This window comes from Manis javanica, chromosome 8 (genome assembly GCF_040802235.1).
Source record: "Manis javanica isolate MJ-LG chromosome 8, MJ_LKY, whole genome shotgun sequence".
Lineage (NCBI taxonomy): Eukaryota > Metazoa > Chordata > Mammalia > Pholidota > Manidae > Manis > Manis javanica.
This window is the reverse complement of record NC_133163.1, coordinates 92,485,112-92,506,088: the sequence shown is the minus strand read 5'-3', so window position 1 is coordinate 92,506,088 and position 20,977 is coordinate 92,485,112. Positions and strand designations below refer to the sequence as shown.

At 43.2% G+C, this 20,977-nt stretch overlaps 1 protein-coding gene and 1 long non-coding RNA gene across 4 annotated transcripts in view; one reads left to right on the top strand and one right to left on the bottom strand.

Moving 5' to 3' along the window:
* Positions 1 to 14,963, top strand: part of LOC118972476 (uncharacterized) — a 31,589-nt gene extending 16,626 nt beyond the window's left edge. Inside the window, exon 5 of the long non-coding RNA XR_012120670.1 lies at positions 12,620 to 14,963. This is a non-coding gene — a long non-coding RNA (uncharacterized lncRNA). The remainder of the gene's footprint in view (positions 1 to 12,619) is intronic.
* CAPN3 (calpain 3) overlaps positions 1 to 17,677 on the bottom strand; it is a 50,811-nt gene extending 33,134 nt beyond the window's left edge. For 2 of the 3 annotated variants that reach the window (XM_037018956.2, XM_073211698.1), the window contains exon 1: positions 17,032 to 17,671. In XM_037018956.2, coding sequence (XP_036874851.2) covers positions 17,032 to 17,340 — 309 coding nt within the window. In that variant the 5' untranslated portion in view covers positions 17,341 to 17,671. Of the gene's footprint in view, positions 1 to 17,031 lie in introns of all 3 variants that reach the window. The other variant, XM_037018959.2, reaches the window with a different exon arrangement.
* Between the last annotated feature and the right edge of the window lie 3,300 nt (positions 17,678 to 20,977).

Below are 20,977 nucleotides of genomic sequence, written 5' to 3'. Positions count from 1 at the left end.
GGAGGCTAAGAAGATATTAGTAGTAAGTGTAATGTCATATCCTAGGTGGAGAATTGGAACAGAACACGGATATTAAGTAAAAAGTAAGGAAATCTGAATAAAGTATGGACTTACTTCAGGTAATAATAATGTATCAATTTTGGTTAATTAATTGGAACAAATGAACCAGAGTAATGTACTGTGTTAATAATTGAGAAAAGTGGGTACAAGGTACTTGGGAACTCTGTGCTAGTGTCACAATTTTTCTGAAAATCTAAAATTGTTTTAAAATGAACAGTTTATTTAAAAAACAGACAGAACTAGTTCTAGTATTTTTTTCATATACTCCAATGAATCATCTTGTAGGCCCACTGGGTTGCACATACCGCACCTGGGAGCCCACTGGTTTAGAATTGCTTGAATCCTCTAAATGCACTGAATGCTTTGGAGTGCCTCCAGGCAGGGAAATGGGCTTTGTCCTACCCATGTCCAGGTACTTTGACCAATGTAGCTGAAACAAATGGGCTCCTCAGCTGCACAGTAAGATATCCTTGAGCAAACTGCTCCACCCTGTAAGGACTCTGGCTGGTCAGCACAGACCTTTCTGTTTAAACGGAAGTGACGCATCACTAATGAGCCAGCCTTATGTAAAAGGTTCATAAGGCAAGTCTCCAGCCTCCTGCAGCCTCCTATTTCCTAACAGTTCACCTTCCAAAGGATACTTCTCGAAATGGTGAGCCTTAGCACTCTTAACCACTCCATGTTCCCACCCCAGAGTGCCTGCTCTCAAGAAGAGACATGAAAATCAACTATACACTACTATTTTACTATGAATTTTAGTCAGTGCATTAGGTCTTAAAAATATTTAGTCTCAGAGACCTATAAGGTATTATAATAATCTTTAGTTCGGGATTAGAAAATAACATCTCCAGTTTCAGGAGGAAGCAGGTCTTTTGGGGGTACATGGGTAGGTAAACCCTGATAAACCACTTGCTCAGAGCAGGATCTCTGGCCTCAGGCTTGGTCTGCTGTCCTCCGGAGCTGTCCCCCGAAGTCCCGTCCCTCCCATCCCTACCTGTGGCCTTTTCCACATGATGGCCTTCATCTTGATTTTCTGGCTCAGCTCATGGGAGCCCAGTGCCTGAACACCTGCTGGGAACACACAATCTTCAAACAGGCGCTTCTGAGCCAGGCACTGTTGTTGGAGAACAACAAAATCCTGCCCCTCATACTTGAGTGGCTGTGAGATGGTACCCTCTCCATTCCTCCTTTCCCTCTCCCGGATCACACGGTCACAGAAGAATCCTGGCAGCAGGTAGGGCATGGAGACTGCTCAGGGAGTGGAGCTGGGCCCTCCCTGCGGCTTCTCCCACTGTGCCCTCAGTCCAGTCCTAATCCTCCTCTGAATGGGCTGGAGCCTATATAGCTCCTCCACCCTCCGAAGCGCGATGGAAATGAACACCGCCCAGAGAAAGCCCATGGTCAGAGTCAGCAGCTTTGGCTGGAGGCCCCTGAGCCCATGGTCGAAGGCACACCATGGCAGTCAGAGAGGGAGCCAGTGAGGGGAGCAAGAGAGCAGGGACAACCCCAGGACAGGCCACAAAGGTCTGTAGACCTTTAGGGCACCTCCATGGGACTCTACCTTTGAAAAGAGAAACTAGCTCCGGAGAGGCTTACCCTGCCTCAGCAAAAGGCATTCATTTGACCCTGGCAGCCAGTGGGGTATAGCATGGGGCTTTCAAAACATGCTGTATACACTAATCCTATACAGGCGGCTGAACGCATAGAAGGAATCCTCTCCAAGCCATTGTCTGAGGTTAATGAAGCCTTCATTCTCCTGACATCGCTGCCCCATCCCCCCAAAGACCTTGACTGGCCATACAGGGACTCTAACATGAGAGAAGGACCCAGAGGGTATGTAACTCAACCTCAAATGAAAGTCACTGTTAGGGAAAGCCCCAGTGACAACGAACAGACATCACGGTTACAAATTCAAGACCTTTGAGGCAGAGAATGTGGTAGGTGGGGAAGAAGGAAAAACCTGTGTCCGAATTATATTCACAAGAAAGCTCTGCTCTTTCAAAGTTTTTTCATGCTTAAATGGGCAACTCTCATGTACGAGCAGGGAGCTGATGTGGGTGGAAACTCCATCTGGCAGCCTCCCCACTAGGAGGATGTCATCCCCCTGCCCATTCCTGTCGGCCTTCGTCTACTCTGTGCTTCTCAGGGTGCTTTCTTTGGGCTCCTGGCATCTGAATCACCTGCGGTGCCAGTTTAAATTACAGATTCCCAAGGACCATCCCAGACCAAAGGAGCTGAGTACTGGTAAGGGCCTGGGATTCCACAAGCACACCAGGGGATTCCAATATCCACTAGAGTTTGAAACCGTGATATTTGCCTTCCAGGGTGCTGGAATAACTCAAAATAATTTTTGAAGTCAGTTCTTTTAAGAATTATTTTTGTTCAGTATATACATAAAAAAAGTTTTTAAACACCAAACATGACAAAAGATACATAGAGAAATAAGCAGTTTCTTCTCAGCCAATCCCCTCCTCAGAGACAGCCCCTTTTAATTCTGTTAGCTCTTTCTTCTGGTATTTAGCTCTATATTTTCTAAGTAATACGTTCATGTTATATTTTTAAATTTATTATTAGAAAGTATCAATAGAGTTCCTATTTTGATGAGACTTAGTTTCTCACATTACTCTATGCCCACCATCTTCCCAAAATAGTTGTCACAAGTTTTGGTAAAATTAAAATTCAGTATTTACTTTAAGTATGATTAGGTAAAGGTTCACCCAGCTATTGTTCACTAGCCAAGGAGTATGCTGTGGTACATTTCCTTTCTGTATAAATGTTTCTTTTTTCTTATTCTTTATAATTCTCTTATTATTATTTTTTAATGTATCTATCAATGCTATGCCCAGCAACAGGGTTTTCAAATATTTAAATTCATCAGACATTTCCACTGTCCCACCACCAAGGCCCTTCTCTGCAGCCTCCTTCTCACCTATAGTCAGGACTGGCTGCCCTCCAGGTCTGCAGCAGTGGCCTGGGACTGACCCTCTGGGTGGAATTGTGTTTCCTGGATCTTAACGTTTCTTTGGTTTACTCCTTGATTTTATCACCACACAACTTAGAGCTTCCTAAGAATGTGTGTGTGGGAAGTACATTGCCTGGGTCCTTGCCATCTTAACTCTTATCTCTTTTGTATCTTTACCCCTGATTGAGGATTTAGCTGGGTAGTTTAGATAGAAAACCAGTTTCCTTCAGAATTCTGAAGGTGGTGTTTCACTGTTCCATGCATCAGGAGTTCTTGAGAAGTGTGATGCAATTTTGGTGAACATTCTTTGTATGTAACCTATTCTTTCCTTCTGAAAACCTTTAGAATTTTCTCTCATTCTCCCTGTCACCTTCCCTGTTCCAAAAGCCACAATGATGAGCCTTCATTTGAGGTGTTTTTTTTTTAAAAATTCTTTGTGCTGAGCCCTCGGTGACTTCTTTCAATACAGAGACTTTCATTTTCAGTGAAGGATAATTTTATATTATTTACTTGACATTTCTCTCCTTTTCAGTGATTTCCTTTTTTTTTTTAAACTCCTTAAAGTCATATGTTAAACCTCCTTCAATTTTATCGTATTTTTCCATTTGTTTGTTTGCTTGTTTGTTCTACATTCTAAATTCCCTTGATTTTATATTTTAACCCTGTTATTGAAATTTTAAATTTTAGTTATTATAGTTTTCTTCTATTTTATTGTGAAAAACTTCAGACTTACAAAAAAGTTTAAAGAATGGGCACCCATATAGCCTACATCTAGATTCAACAATTGTTAACATTTTGCCACCTTTGTTTTACCTATCTATATATGTATATATAGATTTTATTTTTTTCCTGAACCATTTGAAAGAATGTTGTAGGTATCATGGCACTTCACACCTAAATACTTAGAGTATACTTAGGATACAGCAGATATCTCCTAAGGACAAGAACACCCTCCTACGGACCGAATGCCATTATCACTAAGAAAAGTAACTAATACTCCCTAATATTTTACAAGATCCAAATCTATATACTAATTTCTTCTGTTTTTCTCCAAATGTCTTTTATAGCTGCCTTTATTTTTTTAACCAGAATCCAATAAATGCTCACACATTGAAATTTAATAATTCAGTAATTGAATTAGGTGGTACTGAAATGAGAATTAGTGAACTGGAAGCTATATCAGAATAAATCACCTAGAACATCACACAGAGACTCAAAGAGATGAGAAATGTATTTTAAAAGAAAGAAAAAAAGCAGTTAAGTTATATAAGGTCTAGAGCAAGCTAAGTTCAACATTTATCTATTTGGAGTTCTAGAAAATAATAGAAAACATGGAAAAATTAATATTCTGAGAAATTTTCTACAACTCATCAATGACTCCAATCCTCAGATTCAGGAATCCGAATGAATCCTAAGCAGGAAAGATATAAAGAAATAAATGTTTAGATGCAACATAGTGGTATTGCGGAACACTGTAGACAAAGAGAAGATCTTAAAAGCAGTCAGAGAGAAAAAGCAGATGGCCCATTAAGAGACGTCAATTAGAATGACTGCTGATTTCAATGTAAGCCAGATGACAGTACTGAGAATCAACCCAGGACTAATTACTCAGGAAGACTATTTCAGCATGACAGCAAATTTCATACAAATAAAAACTGAGAATACCCCCTACAAATAGACCCTCACTAAAGGAACCTCTAAACAATGTACAAGGAAAAAGTAAAATTGTTCTAGAAGGAAAAGTCTAAGGATCAAGAAGGGACAGTAAACAAAGAAATCAGTAAATGTGTAAATTGGTAAACAGATACTGACTGTGGTAAAAAATATAATATTTTCTAAGTTTTAAGGTTGAAAAATCAAGATAGAGCTAAAATTCTGAACGATAATGGAGTGTTAGAAAAGGAGTTCTTAGAGTAAAAGTGCTCTACGGCCCTCATATTGTCTATTGAAAATAAAGCTATTGATCATTTGCAAGAAAGGGAAATAATAAGCCCGTCTCACTAAAGATCACATAATGCAAAAACCTAAATAAGAGATTTACAAACCAAAATTCAGTGATGTATAGAAAACCTAATATTATTCTAAGTTTGGTTTATTCTAAAAATGCAATGGGTTAACATTGGAAAACTACTAATGTAATTTTGTATATTAACTGTTTAAAGGAGGAAAACCACATGGGTTTCTCAACATATGCAGACAAAGTATTTGATAAAGTTCATCAAACCTGATTTTAAAACAGACTCTTAGCAGAGCTGGAATACAGGGTAATTTTCTTAGTGATAAATTGTTTCTACAAATAAATCTATAGCAAATTTATTCAATAGTGAAACAATAAGAATATTCTCTTTAAACTTGGGAACCAGATGAAGATAATAGTAATCTCCTTTATTATTAACACTATGCTGGAAGATTTAGTTAGTGCAATAAAACAAGAATTAGGCTGCTCAATACAACTGTGCATAATGTAGTGGGCAGCCCTGTCATTATTTGCAAATGACTGAATGACCTGACAAATAACCTAACTTTATCTACACAGAAACATGGAATCTACAAATAACTTTGGGTCTACAATCAAATTATTAGAACTACTTAGAGTTTCATAAATCTATTGGCTACAGGATAAAAGTCAAGTGCCTGCTTATGCCTGACAAATCAAATATAATTTTTTTTTGAGAGGGCTTCTCTCATATTTATTGATCAAATGGTTGTTAACAACAATAAAATTCTGTATAGGGGACTCAATGCACAATCATTAATCAACCCCAAGCCTAATTCTCAACAGTCTCCAGTCTTCTGAAGCATAACGAACAAGTTCTTACATGGTGAACAAATTCTTGCATAGTGAATAAGTTCTTACATGGTGAACAGTGCACGGGCAGTCATCACAGAAACTTTCAGTTTTGATCATGCATTATGAACTATAAAAATCAGGTCAAATATGAATATTCATTAAGTCAAATATAATTTTAAGAAAGATGCCATTTATAAAAATAATGAGATGCTTAGGAATAAATCTGATGAAAGATATTCAAGACCTTTATGGAGAAAATTTTTAAAAACTTGATTGAAAGATACTAAAGGAGACCTAGTTAAATGGAGAGACATCCCTGCTTCATGGATAGAAAGACTCAGTATTGTCAAGATGTGCATTCTTCCCATACTGATCAATGCAACCCATCATAAAATTTCCAACATAACTCTTAATTTTTTTGTGGAACTCTACTCTGATTCTAACATTTAAATGGAAAGGCAAAGAGCCAGATACAGCTTAAACAATACTGAAGAAGAAAAACAAGTTGAGAAACTTCTTTTATTGAATGTTAAGACTTACTGACACAAGGTGTGGGGTTGGCACAAAGATAGACAAATAAATACAAATGCAATGCAGTAGAGAATGCAGAAACAGAACCACATGTTGACAGACATCTGATTTACTTAAAATGTGGCATTGCAGAACAGTGGAGAAATGGTTTTCTTTTTAACAAATTGTGCTGATACCTTTGAATATCCATATGGAAAAAAAACAAAATGTGATCCGTATCTTACATGGAAAAAAAATTTCTAGCTGGATTATAGACCCAAATATAAAGGCAGAAAAAATGTTTCTAAATGATAATAAAGAAGAATAACTTTGGTTTAGCAAAAATTTTCTTAACTGAACACAGAAGAACTAACCTTAAAGGAAGAAATAATGAATTAATTTAGAACTTTTAATTAGGAGCTTTTAATTAAGGACTTTTTAAATAAAAAATATCTTTCAGAGAATGAAAAGGCAAGTCACAAAGTGGGAGAAATTATTTATAGCACATCTAGCTAATAAATTATTAGTGTCCGGGGTATATAAAGAGTGCCTACAATGCAAGTTGAAAAAGACAAACAACAGAAAAACTAGCAAAAGATGTTAACAGGTATTTCATGGACAGCAAGATAATGAGTGATCAAGAAATATGTGCATGTAAGAAAAGATGCTCCGCCTCATTCATAATCAGGGAAATGCATCTTCTCACACATTGCTTGTCTGTTTCTGTCCCCGCCCTTCCCATTTCCAGCATTGTACTGCTGAGTTATTTCAACTTTTTCACCATTGTATCTAGAACTTGTCTTTACCAGGACCCTCAGGAGGAGCTGCTGTCTCACGGAATAGAATGGGAGGCAGTCCTAAAATTATTTTTAGAATTGCCACTTTCACCAAAACTTATGCCCTGCCCACGCCAACACCACAATGGCACTGTTACGGTTCTCTGCTGAGTGGAGAGAGGGCTGGCTCTCAACTGGGCACCTCGTTTTGTCTTTCAGTGACCATCATTGCTATTTGTTGACTCATGCTAAGCATGTCATATGCAGTATCTCATTTAATCTTTACCACAACTCTATGAAAGTAGGAATTTTCATTTTCTTTTCACAGATGAGGAAACTGGGACCCCAGGAATGACCAGTAAGTTGCTTGAGGTCATATTGGAAAGAGATGAAGCTGGGATTTGTATCAAGCTTTTCTGATTTTGAAGCCTGGGCATTTCATCCCTGTGTCACACTCCTGTCCTTTGTTGCCTGTGCCAACAGTATTCGCTACCTAACCTTGAGCATTTCCTGGGGCTTTACAGATGCCAGCTCGGAACAGCCGTATGATGAGAATATCATTCTTCCCATTACAGAAGAGAAAAACGAAACTTAGAAAGCTGATGTGACTTGCTAATGGCAGAGCTGGGGTCCAGACCAAGTCAGTTTGGTTGTAAATACAGCTGTCTTACCCACTGTTACCCCCGGTTCTTCCTCTTTGTGGCTAGTCCAGTATCCCACTTCTCTCTAACCGTCTGACAGAAGATGACACTACAAAACATATTTTAGGCAGACCTCCTGCCAAGCCAGGTTCACTGGAAAGAGAACTAAGAACCCTGAGAGAAGCTGCACAGCGGCGGGGCCCCGAGCCCTAGGAAGAGGGGGGCCCACTCCATTTGTGAGTCTGTCCTGTCATTCTGCTTCCTCCTTCTCATTTCACACTTGGCATGAAGTAAATTTTATTTTGTACAACTCAGGATTTCATCTTCTCAGAATTGAGTAACACAGGTCAAATGACGCCCTGGCTGTGAAGATGCACAGAGTGCAGTATTAATTACAGAGGTGATAGAGCATATGGCAAAGGTCATTAGAGCAAGAGATCTCTGTGTCACCCCATGTTGTTGGGAAGTTTCCAACTTCCGATTGCCGATGCAGTGGCCAAGTATGGAGTTCTGGGCAGTCGGTGGTCAGCCAGCTTCTACATTTCACCCTTTTACTTTAAATCCACCTCATACTAAGAGGAATAAGGATCTTTGAAGAAATGATTCATTCCAAGTCTGGGGCAAGAAATGTACAAGATGAGCCTGGGCATTTTGCTGTGGCCAGAAAACAAGGAAGCTATTGAAAATTAATGGGGTCATGTCACATGATACAGGCAACTTGTAGGGGGGCTCCCACTGTCCAAAGATGGGACAATTTGAACATCAAAAAGAATAATGACTATAAAGGATTAAAATATGCTGCAGTATTTCACTGATCACACTCTTAATTGGGTATTCTTTCAAGCTGTGATATTTAAGAATCCAGAGACCATAGGCAGCACAGCTGATTCTTGTTCATGGAAGTGACAATCTATAAAGTTGCAGTGAATGCAGAATCAGTGAATATTGAACCATTGCTCCTAGAGGAAATATAGGGTTAGATTCCTGTCAGTCTCTGATCACAACATTTTTATCAACCCACTGATACAAAACTTTATTTTATGTGTGTTTCTGTTTAAAGACACCTTATTTATTATATATTATTGATTCATTAACATTGAACTCACGGCCAAAAGCACTGTAACTCACACCTGAACGAAGCTTCTCTAACAGCCTTCTTACACTTAGGAACATCAGACAGCGTTTCAGCCCTACACTCAGGGGGCCCTCGAAGCTGAGAAAGCACCAACAGGAAGTATAAAAACGTGGCACTAAACAGACAATGGAAAACACCTTGTTTATGGTCTGAGAGCTGAAGCAAGGAGCAGAATCGCCTTGCTTGACTTCAGCTGGAAGTGTGCTCATAGGGCAACTCAAATGTTTCACTGCCCTGCACATGCCCACAGATGACCAGAGAAGCCCCATGGGTATTGATTTTGGGGTTATAAATACATTTTAGTGAGTAGGTGAACTCTATGAATAATGAGGATGGACTGTATATAGATCAGAGTCCTGACCTCTCCAGTGCTGGAATAATCACAACCTACGGGGTAAAGCTAGTTGATCTGAAGCAACTAAAGAAAGGATGACGTTTTCATCATGAATAGGGAGAACTACTGAATAGACGAAATCACTACCTTGATTTCACTGAGCTCTGCATCAGAGCGACACTGTGGCCTGAAGAGTTCTGGCTTCCAGGATGAGCTTCCTGGCTGTGAAAGGATGCACTGCAGGCTCTTGAGGAGATGGGGGCATCTGTTTTCCCTCCACAACCTTTAATCAGGAAAGAAACCCATCTACCTGCAACAGCTGGAAGTAGTTCCCAAATATTTTCAATCCTGTGATTTATAAGGAGTTTTTATACTGTATTCCTGGTGTTTCAGAGTATATAATCAAATTCTAAAAGTTCTCATGGTGATTATTTAAACTTGAAGGTTGGATGAAAATGGTCAAGTGTCAGCTTCTCTTAAGCAGAATGCTTCCCAGGTGTTGGCTGGGGCATCATGGTTCCCTGCAGATCCCACCCCACTCCAGTCTCCAAGAGGGCAGAGCCTCCTCACCTGCACCAGTCAGTGGGTACAGAGAAAATGTTCCTATGGCCAGGCTTCTCACCTGGCCCTGGTCAGCTGGCTCACTGCACACGTGTGGGCAATGTGTTATTATTTATTCTATATAAAGAGCACTGCCCAGTGCTCAGGGCTGTTTGGCTGCAGGAGAGCAGAGATTGGAGCGGTGGCAGTGCAAAAGACAGACAGAGACTGAGATGGCTGTGCGGGCAGAGAGGCCCAGAAGCAGAGACCAGCTTGTTGCGTACAGACTCGCTCTGAGTGGGCAGGATTCTAGCACTTGACCGGCCACCGTGGGAATAAAGTTGGGTATAAACCCTTTCACCCCAAGAACATTCCATTGTGATTTTTCAGTCTCACCAAATCAAGAGTGAACTTGCCTGGGTCTGAAACCCATTGGCAAGACAGGGGGTTCCTGGCAGTTTCTTCTTTATGCTTCTCTGCTTCTCTCTTTCCCCATCCCAGGCGTCCCACACTCTGCTTTCTGGGTGGGTGGCCTCCTGCCCTGTTGTTTCCCCCATCCCACTTTGGCTTCTGTCCTAGCTCACCTCCTTCTAGCAAGTAAACCAGCAATTTTGTTTTTTTCCCCCATAGGAAACAATTATATCCACCACCCCCCCAGAGAGAAATTACTCTCTCTGTAATTATAAGACTCTCCCTCATTTTCCCTTTTGAGTTTTCCTCTTGAAGAGAGAAGCTGAAGATCCTGCCATGCTAAGAATTCACTTTTCTCAAGTATATTTGATGAATATTTGTAAAACCTCAGAGATAGTTTTGTAGTGGTAATAAGATCTAACCTTAAGAATGTAATGATTGGTTGACTGATTTTGGTGTAACAGCCTTGGGACAGGGAGAAGTTGGTTTTGCCTGGATGGTGAGGACTTGGGAGGGGGCAAGAGACCAGATGGTGTGCTTGGATCCTGCTGAAGGGTGGCATGGGAAACAGAAATGGTTCGGGAGGAGGGTAGGAAGGGGATGGCATAACTGAGTTATATGGGAGTGGGGCCTTATATTTCCATTCTAAGGCACTCCCCCCCCACACACACATTTTAATTCTCTGAAATTATAATGCATCTTACATTAAAAAGCTTCCTTCAGTTGAATTCAGCTGGTGGTGGTCCTGACCTTCTGTGGACAACTGATAAGATTAAGAAAGTACCAACTCCAAAATCTTCTAGACTTGGTGAAATATGGTTCATGATGAATTGCAGCTTGAGAAACTTATCTAAACTCCATTCTTAAAAAGATTCCCAGGTATTGGATCTACAGAGAATAAAGTCACCTGTTTGGAGTGTAAAGGGGCTGCTGTCTGTCTGGGAAATAGCTTTCCTCAGGTCCAGCTGTTGGTAGAAGGACTAGCAGGTCCGAGGAACATAGACGAGCAGGGCTAAGAGCTTGGTCAGACCAACAGGGCAAAGCACAGCTGGATATGGGCTGTGAGAGCAGTGACAGGTGAGGGGGAGGGCACACACCAGAGAAGTGGGGGTGATGTTGAGACCCAGCTCTGAGCTAGCAAAGGGTGGAGAAGCCCTGACAAGATGAAGGGATGGGGCAGGATTTGAAGGGAAGAGGTTGGTTAGGCAGTGTATGGTTGAAGGTCCAGTCTCTGCCAGCAAATGATAAAGCACTGAATCTGGGGATAAGGGGAAGGCGATCAATCTCCTGGCCCCCAACAGCCAGTGGCAACAGAGAGCTGGGCAGAAAGTTGCTTAGGGGAAATGCAGAGTCCCAGCTCTCAGCACCAGGAGCTTGGAGGGCAGGGGAGGAAGGCAGAACAGATTTCCCAGAAAAAGCTAGGAGGATAAGTGGGAGGTGGCTGTATATCAATGACGCAGCATTGACTTCAATTCTGAGCTGTGAATTGGAGGCCTAAATAGGAAATAACTTCTTCTGGAAGAGCCAAGAGACAGTGAGGCCATATCCATGGAGTGAAGTTTAACCTCAGTCTGGTTTAACCTGGCTCCCATATAGAGAGGACTCCTCCCCCACAGACCTGATGAGATGGGGCTGGAATGAGACGGAATTTACAGAAAGGTGATCCACTTAGGGGCAGAGATAGGGGAGGCTCAGGAACATGTTGGGGTCTCTGCCGTTGAAGGACTCAAAGGGAGAAATCCCCTCACAGGCCTCCGGCTTGATTCGTGGATCCCACATCACCGAGGGTAAGGAGGATGCCAGACACACAAGAGTTTGCAACTGGCCCCTCATTTCTCATCCCTCCAAAAGCAAAGGGAACCTGGTTGCCCCTGATTTTGAGAGTGATTGCACCAGAGTATGGAGAAATCTGATATGCATGAAGCAAGTGCCAGTGAGGAAAATGGAAGCATTTGCTTGCCCACTTTTCTCTGTGGTCTTTTTAGCCAATTACTGAGGGAGTTGTCACATTCCCCAGCCCAATGTGATCCCCCTTTATGTGGTCACCTTAATACTCGAATGTCCCTTGCATCTTCACACAGTTTCTATCAGATGTGGATGACTGAAATTTCCCAAAAGGACAAGCAGTTGCCTGCCCCGGATAGGACTGTTCACACACATATTTCTCATGTTCAGTTGGATGGATTCATTTAGATTAGGCATGATGTATTCAAATATATTGCTGTGGTTAATCCCTTGGTTGGTCCTAGGCACAAATGAAGCTGGAAAGATGTTTATGATGTTGCCTCTTTTAAGAGGCTGCTCAACGAGATGTAGGTGCTGATAAGAACATTCTGGGTTTATTGGGCACCTGTATGCCAGGCACCCTGTCAGCCTTCAGTGCCCATTAACTCATCAGGTCTTCACAACCACCTGATGAGATAACTTCTTTTATTATGATCATTCCCCATTTTTTTCAGATGGGGAACTTGTGGCCCAGAGAAAAGTACATGATCAAGATTCGTCCAAGTGGTAGGTAGCAGGCCCAGGACCTGGACATAGATGAGACTGAGCTCTTACTACTGCGCCGCTCCATCTCCGGCTCACCGAAGCTCTGCTTGCACAGTGCAAACCCTCAGATGTCGCTCAGTGCCTGTTGTGGCTTGTGGAGGACCAACATGTGACACCTCATCTCCATGCCTGAGTTTTGAACCAGTGGGGGAATAAGACAAAAATGTCTGGCAGTCCAAATGCCACATTTGTTGTTAATAAGTCTGATATTGTCATCTAAATCTCAGAATTAGAGAGATTTCATTATTAAGAGCTAGGGTTCTAGAGCTGATTGCCTGGGTTCAAATCCCAGCTTCACCTTTTACTAACTGGGAGATCTGGAGCAGGTTATTTATTCCTCTGAGACTCAGTTTCCTCATTTGTCAGGTGGAGATGATAATAGTCCTTCCCTCACAGGTTTGTTGTCAAGACTAAATGAGTTACAATATGGAAGTACTTAGAATAATATAGTCATGTGGCAAGTTCTCAATCAAGATTAGCTGTTATCGCATTGAAAAGACTAAGAACAACAAATGCTGGCAAGGATGCGGAGAAAGGGGAACCCTCCTACACTGCTGGTGGAATGTAAGCTAGTTCAACCATAGTGGAAAGCAGTATGGAGGTTTCTCAAAAAACTAAAAATATAAATACCATTTGACCCAGGAATCCCACTCCTTGGAATTTACCCAAAGAATACAATTTCTCAGACTAAAAAAGACATATGCACCCCTATGTTTATCACAGCACTTTTTACAATAGCCAAGATATGGAAGCAACCTAAGTGTCCATCAGCAGATGAATGGATAAAAAAGATGTGGCACATATACACAATGGAATACTATTCAGCCGTAAGAAAGAAACAAATCCTACCATTTGCAACAACATGGATGGAGCTGGAGGACATTATGCTCAGTGAAATAAGCCAGGTGGAGAAAGACAAGTGCCAAATGGTTTCCCTCATTTGTGGAGTATAACAAGGAAGCAAAACTGAAGGAACAAAATAGCAGCAGACTCAGAGACTCCAAGAATGAACTAGTGGTTACCAAAGGGGAGGGGTGGGGAGGGAGGGAGAAGGGGACTGAGGGGTATTATGTTTAGTACACATGGTGTGGGGGATCACGGGGAGAACAGTGTATCACAGAGAAGGGACATAGTGGATCTCTGGCAACTTGCTGCACTGATGGACAGTGACTGCTTTGGGATATGGGTGGGGACTTGATAATATGGGTAAATGTAGTAACCACATTGTTTTTTTGTGTGAAACCTTCATAAGAGTGTATATCAATCATACCTTAATAAAAAATTAAAACAACAAAAAAAAGATTAGCTGTTATCTACTAACCACTAGTAGCGGCAGGAGGCCCAGGACCTCTGCAGGACTCCCCACAGGGCCTGACTCTGTCCAACTTGCTGTAAGAAGCAGGCAGCTTGCTCCCAGGAAGAAAAGGGCTGGGCTTCACAGGTCAGGTTCTCTTTGCAAACCCGGTCAGGGGAGGAGAAAGGCCAGGAGTGTGTGTGACCGAAGCCCCCACCACATGGAATGAAACACGTGTTTGCCCCACACCCATCCCCAGTGATTTTGGGCAGGAGCCCATCAGTCTCCCCGAAGCCCTGTTCCAGAAGCCATCCTCTTGTGCCCAGGGTTTTGCCATCAAGAAAACTTGGCTTAACAATTGGGAAGTATTGTATGGATTGTTTGCCATCTGATCCTAGAAATAGACCATGTAAGGAGAGACTAGAGGGATGAGATTGTTTGGCCTGGAGACTCGGTGCATGCTGTTCCCTGAAGGAGGAGGAGTGTGTGGGGAACCACGGGTCAGGGGTCAGCATGTGAGAAGGGTTCACGGGAGCTGGGGGCAGGATCAGGGTCTCTCCTTTCAGGAGGGAGAGGCTGGAAGTGCTGCTGCATGCTACCTGGCCTAGAATCGCAGGTGGCCATGCACAGTTCTCCCGCAGCCATCATTGTCGCCTGACTGCCGTGAGCAGCACTGGACTGTGAAGAAAAATTCAGGTTGGTCTGCAGTGATTGCGTGCCTTAGTAAAAGCAGGGAGGGCCTCTCCTAGGACAACCTCCTTTCCAGACTGCTCAAACCTGGAAGAGGTCACAACATCTACGGAGTGCATGGAAAACAGGTTTCCAAGAAGTGCTTTACATTTCAGAAAGTTCTGGAGTCATTTCAGTGTTTCAATTTCAGTCAACTTGTGTGACTTCTTAGAGAAGTCATTTGCCCTTTCTGGACCTTGACCAATTCACCTGAACGTGAGGCGGCTGGACCACATCTCTAAGATTCCTTTCCAACTCTGACCATCTCCAAGTCTATATTCTAACTTATGCTAATGAACCCAAGAGGCAGTGTTCCCCCAATCTTAACCCCAGGGGATATAGAGACAGTTTAGCCAGGAGTGGGCTTTGCTCTCTGGACCTTTAGTGACGGTACAAAATTCAGGATTTTTATTGTTGGTGGGAGCATAATTTGGAGCAAACAGGTCTTCTGATGCCACTCACATCACACTGACACAGTGTTTTGGGGCCCATCTAGGGCCTAGAGCATGAGAGACCCTTAAACCATTTTTATTAATATGCAAGTCTAGCTTTTAAGACTAAATTCCACCAATGATTTCACTATAAACAGTATTTGTAAGGTTTTTGTATTTTTCTCTGCAGTAATATTAGAAAAGGCTGTCTTAGACACTCCCAGCCTGGGAATGTGGGCTGTCCTTATCTGTCGGTGGTTGACGCCCTCAGATGTGGTTTTTTCATTCACTACCAGCAGTTGAGTACTTATTGTGAGCCTGGCCTCTGCTGGGGAGTCCAAAGAGGAACCTAAGAGCAGGAATGGCCCCTGCTGTCAGCAGAGGAGGAGCAGACATGAGAAGGCCAAAAGGAAGTGACACCTGAGCAGAGTTTTGGAGAGCAGGTAACAAATCCAATAAAAGAATAATAAGAGAGAGGAACAAATCCAATAAAAACAAGAAGGGTCTTCCAGACAGACAAACAACATGAACCACGAGCAAAGGCCTCGAGGTCTGAGAGGACTTGGGGCAACAGAGCAGCCGAATGTGTCAGGGTGAGGGGTGAAGAAGGAGTGGGCAGGTAGGCAGGGCCAGCTTGAGAAGGGCCTATACCTCAGGTAAAGGGTTTGGGCTTATTCTGGAGGCCTGGGGAGAGGAGAGACGGTGCCACTGAAGCTATTTCAGCAGGGATGTGACGTGTCTTAGGACTCTGGCAGCAGGGCCGCAACTAGGTTGGAGAATGAAGTTCCTTCCAGTCCTCTCGTCTCGACTGGGGGCCCTCAGGACAGCCACGGCCTTCCCGCACACTGTCAGGAGAGGAAAGGCATCCTTGTGGAACCCACAGGGTGAGAACAGGGTTCCTGGATATTCCATTTCCCAGTGAAAAAGAAAAACATGGCTAATGGACAGGTTAAATATTCCTCAGGGAGGGTTTCTTCCCCCTCTAGGTTACTCTCCTGGCCTTATGATCCCATTGCACCCTGAACGCTCTCTCCTGACAGCGTCACTCTTGTTCAATGCCTGTCTTCCCCTCAGGACTCTAGGCTCCAGGAGAGCAGAAAGTTTTGTTGTTTTTATTTGCCGCTGTCTCCCAGCTGATGGCCGGGTTTCTGGCTCTAGTAGACGCTCAATAAATATTACCTGAATTAAGAAGAGACATACTGGAGTTATGATCAGAGATGGGAGCCGGGGGAATATTATTTTCCTCCTGGTAGATCACTATAAATGAAACCCAGAGGTTGGAAGAGTTACTTAAAAGAGAAAGGTTTTAATCTGAGCTGTCCTGCCCTTGCTATGCATAGTTAACTCTGGTGTTCCTTCCTGTCATTTGTGAGGTGAGGTGTATGGATAAAAACAATTGCTAAGGTTTCTCTTTCTAAACCTAACATTTTATGTATGAAAAAATAGTCTTTGCCTGCCACTCTCCTCTTTCCAGGGCTCCTGCGTTTCAGAAAGACATGGCTACTGGCGAACTAAAGAACAACATCATGATCTTAGCCGAAAAGCTGAAGGAATCTTATAAAGATGCCAGATATTTAAACAGAGAGTGTAGATCTGGACTGTTAGAAATTTGTTCTGGGAAAGGAATATTTACTTTTATAGGATGAGTTCAACTGAGTTCCAATTATAAAAAACAAGATTTTTTTCAGGAAGAGAGAGAAAGAGAGAGGGCAGGAGAGCAATCCGCCCTGCCTCCCCGGCAGACAGAGGCCTTGGAGAGGCCACTAGGGCCCTTCCCCCAGCGCCATGTGCTGCAGAGGAGCCGAGGTGCTGAGTGGGAGGACTTCCCTGAGGTGAAAACCCAGCCAGTACCGGGGCAGCTACTCACCGGAGGTCTCCTCCAGACAAACTGGATGGGGAACTTCTGGCTGTAAAAGAGAGAGGTCTCATCCGGTGGGAACTCAGGATCCAGATAAAGAACCTTCTTCTCCAGACATTTCTTGTGAAGATGCTCAAACTTCTTCTCTTTCACTCCAATAATGGGAAAATTGCGGCTGATGATGGCCGAGTAGATGCCACTTGGGTTTCCGCCCCCAGCCTCGGTGGCCTTGCCCAGGGCTGGGTGGGGAATTGGCCCCGGGGACCTGGGCTCTGCCTCTGTCTGCGGGGCCACGGACGAGCTTATGGCGGTTGGCATGGCAGGCAAATTTGGAAGGAAAAGGGTTTTAAAGAAAGCAAGACACAGCTACCTTCAAGGAAAAGAAGCAACTGCAAAGGGGAAGTTGGAGTGATTCTGTCATGAGAGAAAAACGTCCACATTCAGTTCAAAGTTTAAAGCCCTTGAGAAGGTCGTCCAGCTTATATCCATCTTAAAAGCTGAGCTGTGATCCTGAAGCCATTAGTGTTCTGAGGAAGGAGCACGAAAGGATTTCTGCAGCAGCTTTACCTGGGGGCTGCTACCAGCAGCACGCACGCCAGAGAGAGAGGAGAGCGAGCGTTGGGTTTCAGTGGCCTGAAGAAGCTTGAGCCAGGAAAACTAAAAATAGGCATGAAGAAATATCAAGAGCATGAGCACAGGAGAGAGGCTAGTGCGCTGCTAGAGCGCATGGCCAAGAGGGGAGGACCTGGCTGGGGACACTTCTGTGTTGTCATTAAGGGCCGGTGTTGTCAGGAAATGAAAGGGGAATATTTGAGGAAGCTGAACACTGAAAATTAGCAAAGAACTGCTGGCTGGTATGTCATTGAATCAGCAGTTATTTCAGACTGTCAAACTATTGGCCATCAGATTAATGGAAAAGATACTGAGTTCTAGGAGAATATCCTAGGCATTTTTGAGAACACGATTTTTACTTTGTAAAACTGTAGGATGTCAGAACATTATTCAGTTGGATTTGGCATCTCTTCTAGAATGTTTTGTATCAGCATTCAGTGGAACTGTCTGGGTGGAAAGTGCCATTCAGCAGAGTCCTCCTTTGAGAAAATCTCTGTCTCCTCTTGCCCACTTGACCTAGCCACCTCTTGTCTTTCTCCACCTCCAAACTAACAGTGGGACGCAGCCTACAACAAGTGCCCCTAAGCACAGATCATTCAGGCATGTCACATTCGGCATCTGAGTTAGAACTTGGAATCAGACACTGAAACTAGGCTGGCCGTCAAGTCCCAGTATATCATACTGAAGAAGCTGCTTTCAGGACCCTTGGACGAGAGGGCAAGTGGCTCTGGGGGCAGCGTTGCCTGGCTGGCCTCTACCTCCCAGTAACTGCTACCCAGGCTATCAGGAGATGGCCACATCCCAAGTGTGGCTGAGTGGAGGCTTGTCCCGGACTGCAGCCCTGCCTGTTCCCCTGTGACCAATCTCATCAGTCCAAGGTTGGAGGCTCTGGGAGAAGGTGGGACGTGACAGCTGAAACAGGGAATACCACCAGGCTTGTCATCCCTGGGGGCGCAGCTTTAGGAGCCTCCTGTCTGGAACCGTCACCTTGCTCTCCTGCCCCTCTCAGGAAATGCCCACACATCCTTACTCTTGGACAGGCAGACTAGGGGAGGGCGCCCTCTGAAGGCCGGCTGCCGAGGTTCGAAGTCTGGACCTGCAGCTTGCTGGCTGCGCCTGTATGACTTTAGGTGAGTTACTGCCTCCTTTCTTTCTCTGTTTCAGTGTTCTCACCTATCAAATGGGTATGACAGTCATTCTGCTACTGAGTTGTAAAAATTAAATAATTTGTGTAAAACATTTAAAATAGTGCTCGGATCATCTTAAGCACTCAATAAATGTTGCTGTTGTAGTTTGAGATATTTATGTTGTTAGAGAGTTACTATTACTTTGGGGTTAGGTCAGGATGAATGGCAGCCATATGTTGGTGCAACTCTCCCTGTGAGCATTTACTGATCGTCTTCCATGGGTACAGCAAGGGGCTGGATGTGAGCCTCTCTGGGTCACGTGGTCACAGTGCCTCCAACCAGAGATGTGCCTATCTGCGGTAAAAGAACCTCGAAAAAGACTGACTTCCACCCTCAAACTCACTAATGGCATGGAGGGCAGAGGGGGCAGTTTCCTTCCCTGACTGTCACATGTTTGAGTCCCAGCCCAGTTCTCTTATACCACCTTGAAATTCACAGCACCAATCCACATTTTACTGTTTCTGCTTATGGAGCTTCCTGTTTGCCCATGATACGGTAAGCTCTGTGAAGGTGGGAACTGGGTCTCGACCCTCAGGGTCAAGTGTAGAAAGGGCTTTTAATAAACTCGTGTTGTATGTCTGTTCAATGAAATTTCCCTATGTGAGGAGAGAGCTTACACTTACTGCTTTGCTGATGCAGTCAGAGTTTCTTGGCTGATTTGCCCCTGGGGGAGGTGCTGTCTCTGGGCCACACACATGCTGACCTTTCTTTCCTGGGCTCAGCCAGCTCCATCTGTTAGTAACTAAGACGCCTGTGTGGTAAGATGAGCCTCTCATCATAGCAGGATGGAAATAACAAACACTCAGTGCAAGGCATTATTCAATTTGCTCTACCAATTGTTGTGAATAAAATCCCCTGTAGATTAGCAGGTCCAAACTCAAGGTTCATTGCACAGCTGTAGAAACTCATGCTATCTGGAAGAAATCCAATCTGAACCAGTGAACAAAGGACAGATAACGGGTACATAAACAGCTGCACATTTCAGTTCCCAGAAGCCTCTTCAAGGATAAAGAACTAGTTTTTAGAACATATGTCAGCCAATATTAGGTAATGTCTGTGGCTGGAATGGTGTCTGTTGCCCCAACAAGGCCAATTAATAGTTTTGTGTCACTCTCTTTCCCACCAATAAATATCTCTTCGATTCAACATTGTTGGAAGGAGTGTATTTGCTTGTAGTATGGTATAACACCTACCATTCATTCAGTGCTACTTGTACTAGCTACTTCACAGTTTTAAAATCTTTAGTTTTAAAGTAATTTTTAGACTTACAAGAGTTGCAAAGATAGTAGAGTTCCCATATACCCTTCACCCAATTCCCCTTCACATTTATACAGTATATGACCCTGGAAAGTGATCAAAACTAAGAGATTAATGGTAAAATGCTACTAACTAAACTATAAGACATATTTTGACCTCTTCAGTGTTTCCACTAGTCTTTTTTCCCTTCTGTCACAAGATCCAATCCAGGGTCCTGCATTGCATTTCATTGTTCTGTCTCCTTCCTGTCTTCCAATCTCTGATGGTCCCACAGTCTTTGTCTCTCATGATCTTGGCACTTTTGAAGAGTACTTATTAAGGATGTTGTAGAATGTCCCTCGACTTGATATTGACTAATTTTTTTTACATTAGTCTGAGGTTATGGATTTGGGAAAGAAAATCATAGAGGTGATGTGCCCTTCTCATCAGATTCTATCTGGGAGTATAAGATCGATGTATTTTATTACAGTTGATATCAGCCTTGATCAGTTGGCCAAGGTGGTATCTACCAGGTTTCTTCAAAGTAAAATGACTCTTTTTTCCTTTCCATATATATAGAATATATTTTTATTAAGCTATCATTGATATGTAATCTTACAAAGGTTTCACATGCGCAACATTGTGGTTTTAACATTCACCCATATTATTAAGTACCCCCCACCCCATTGCAATCACTGTCCAACAGTGTAGTAAGATGCTATTGAGTCATTACTTGTCTTCTCCATGCTATACTGCCTTCCCTGTGACCTATCTATATTGTGAGTGCAAATTACAGTGCCTCTTAATCCCCTTCTCCCTCCCTCCCCACCCACCTCCCCTCACTCCTCCCCTTTGGTAACCGCTAGTCTCTTCTTAGAGTCGGTGAGTCTGCTGCTGTTTTGTTTCTTCAGTTTTGCTTC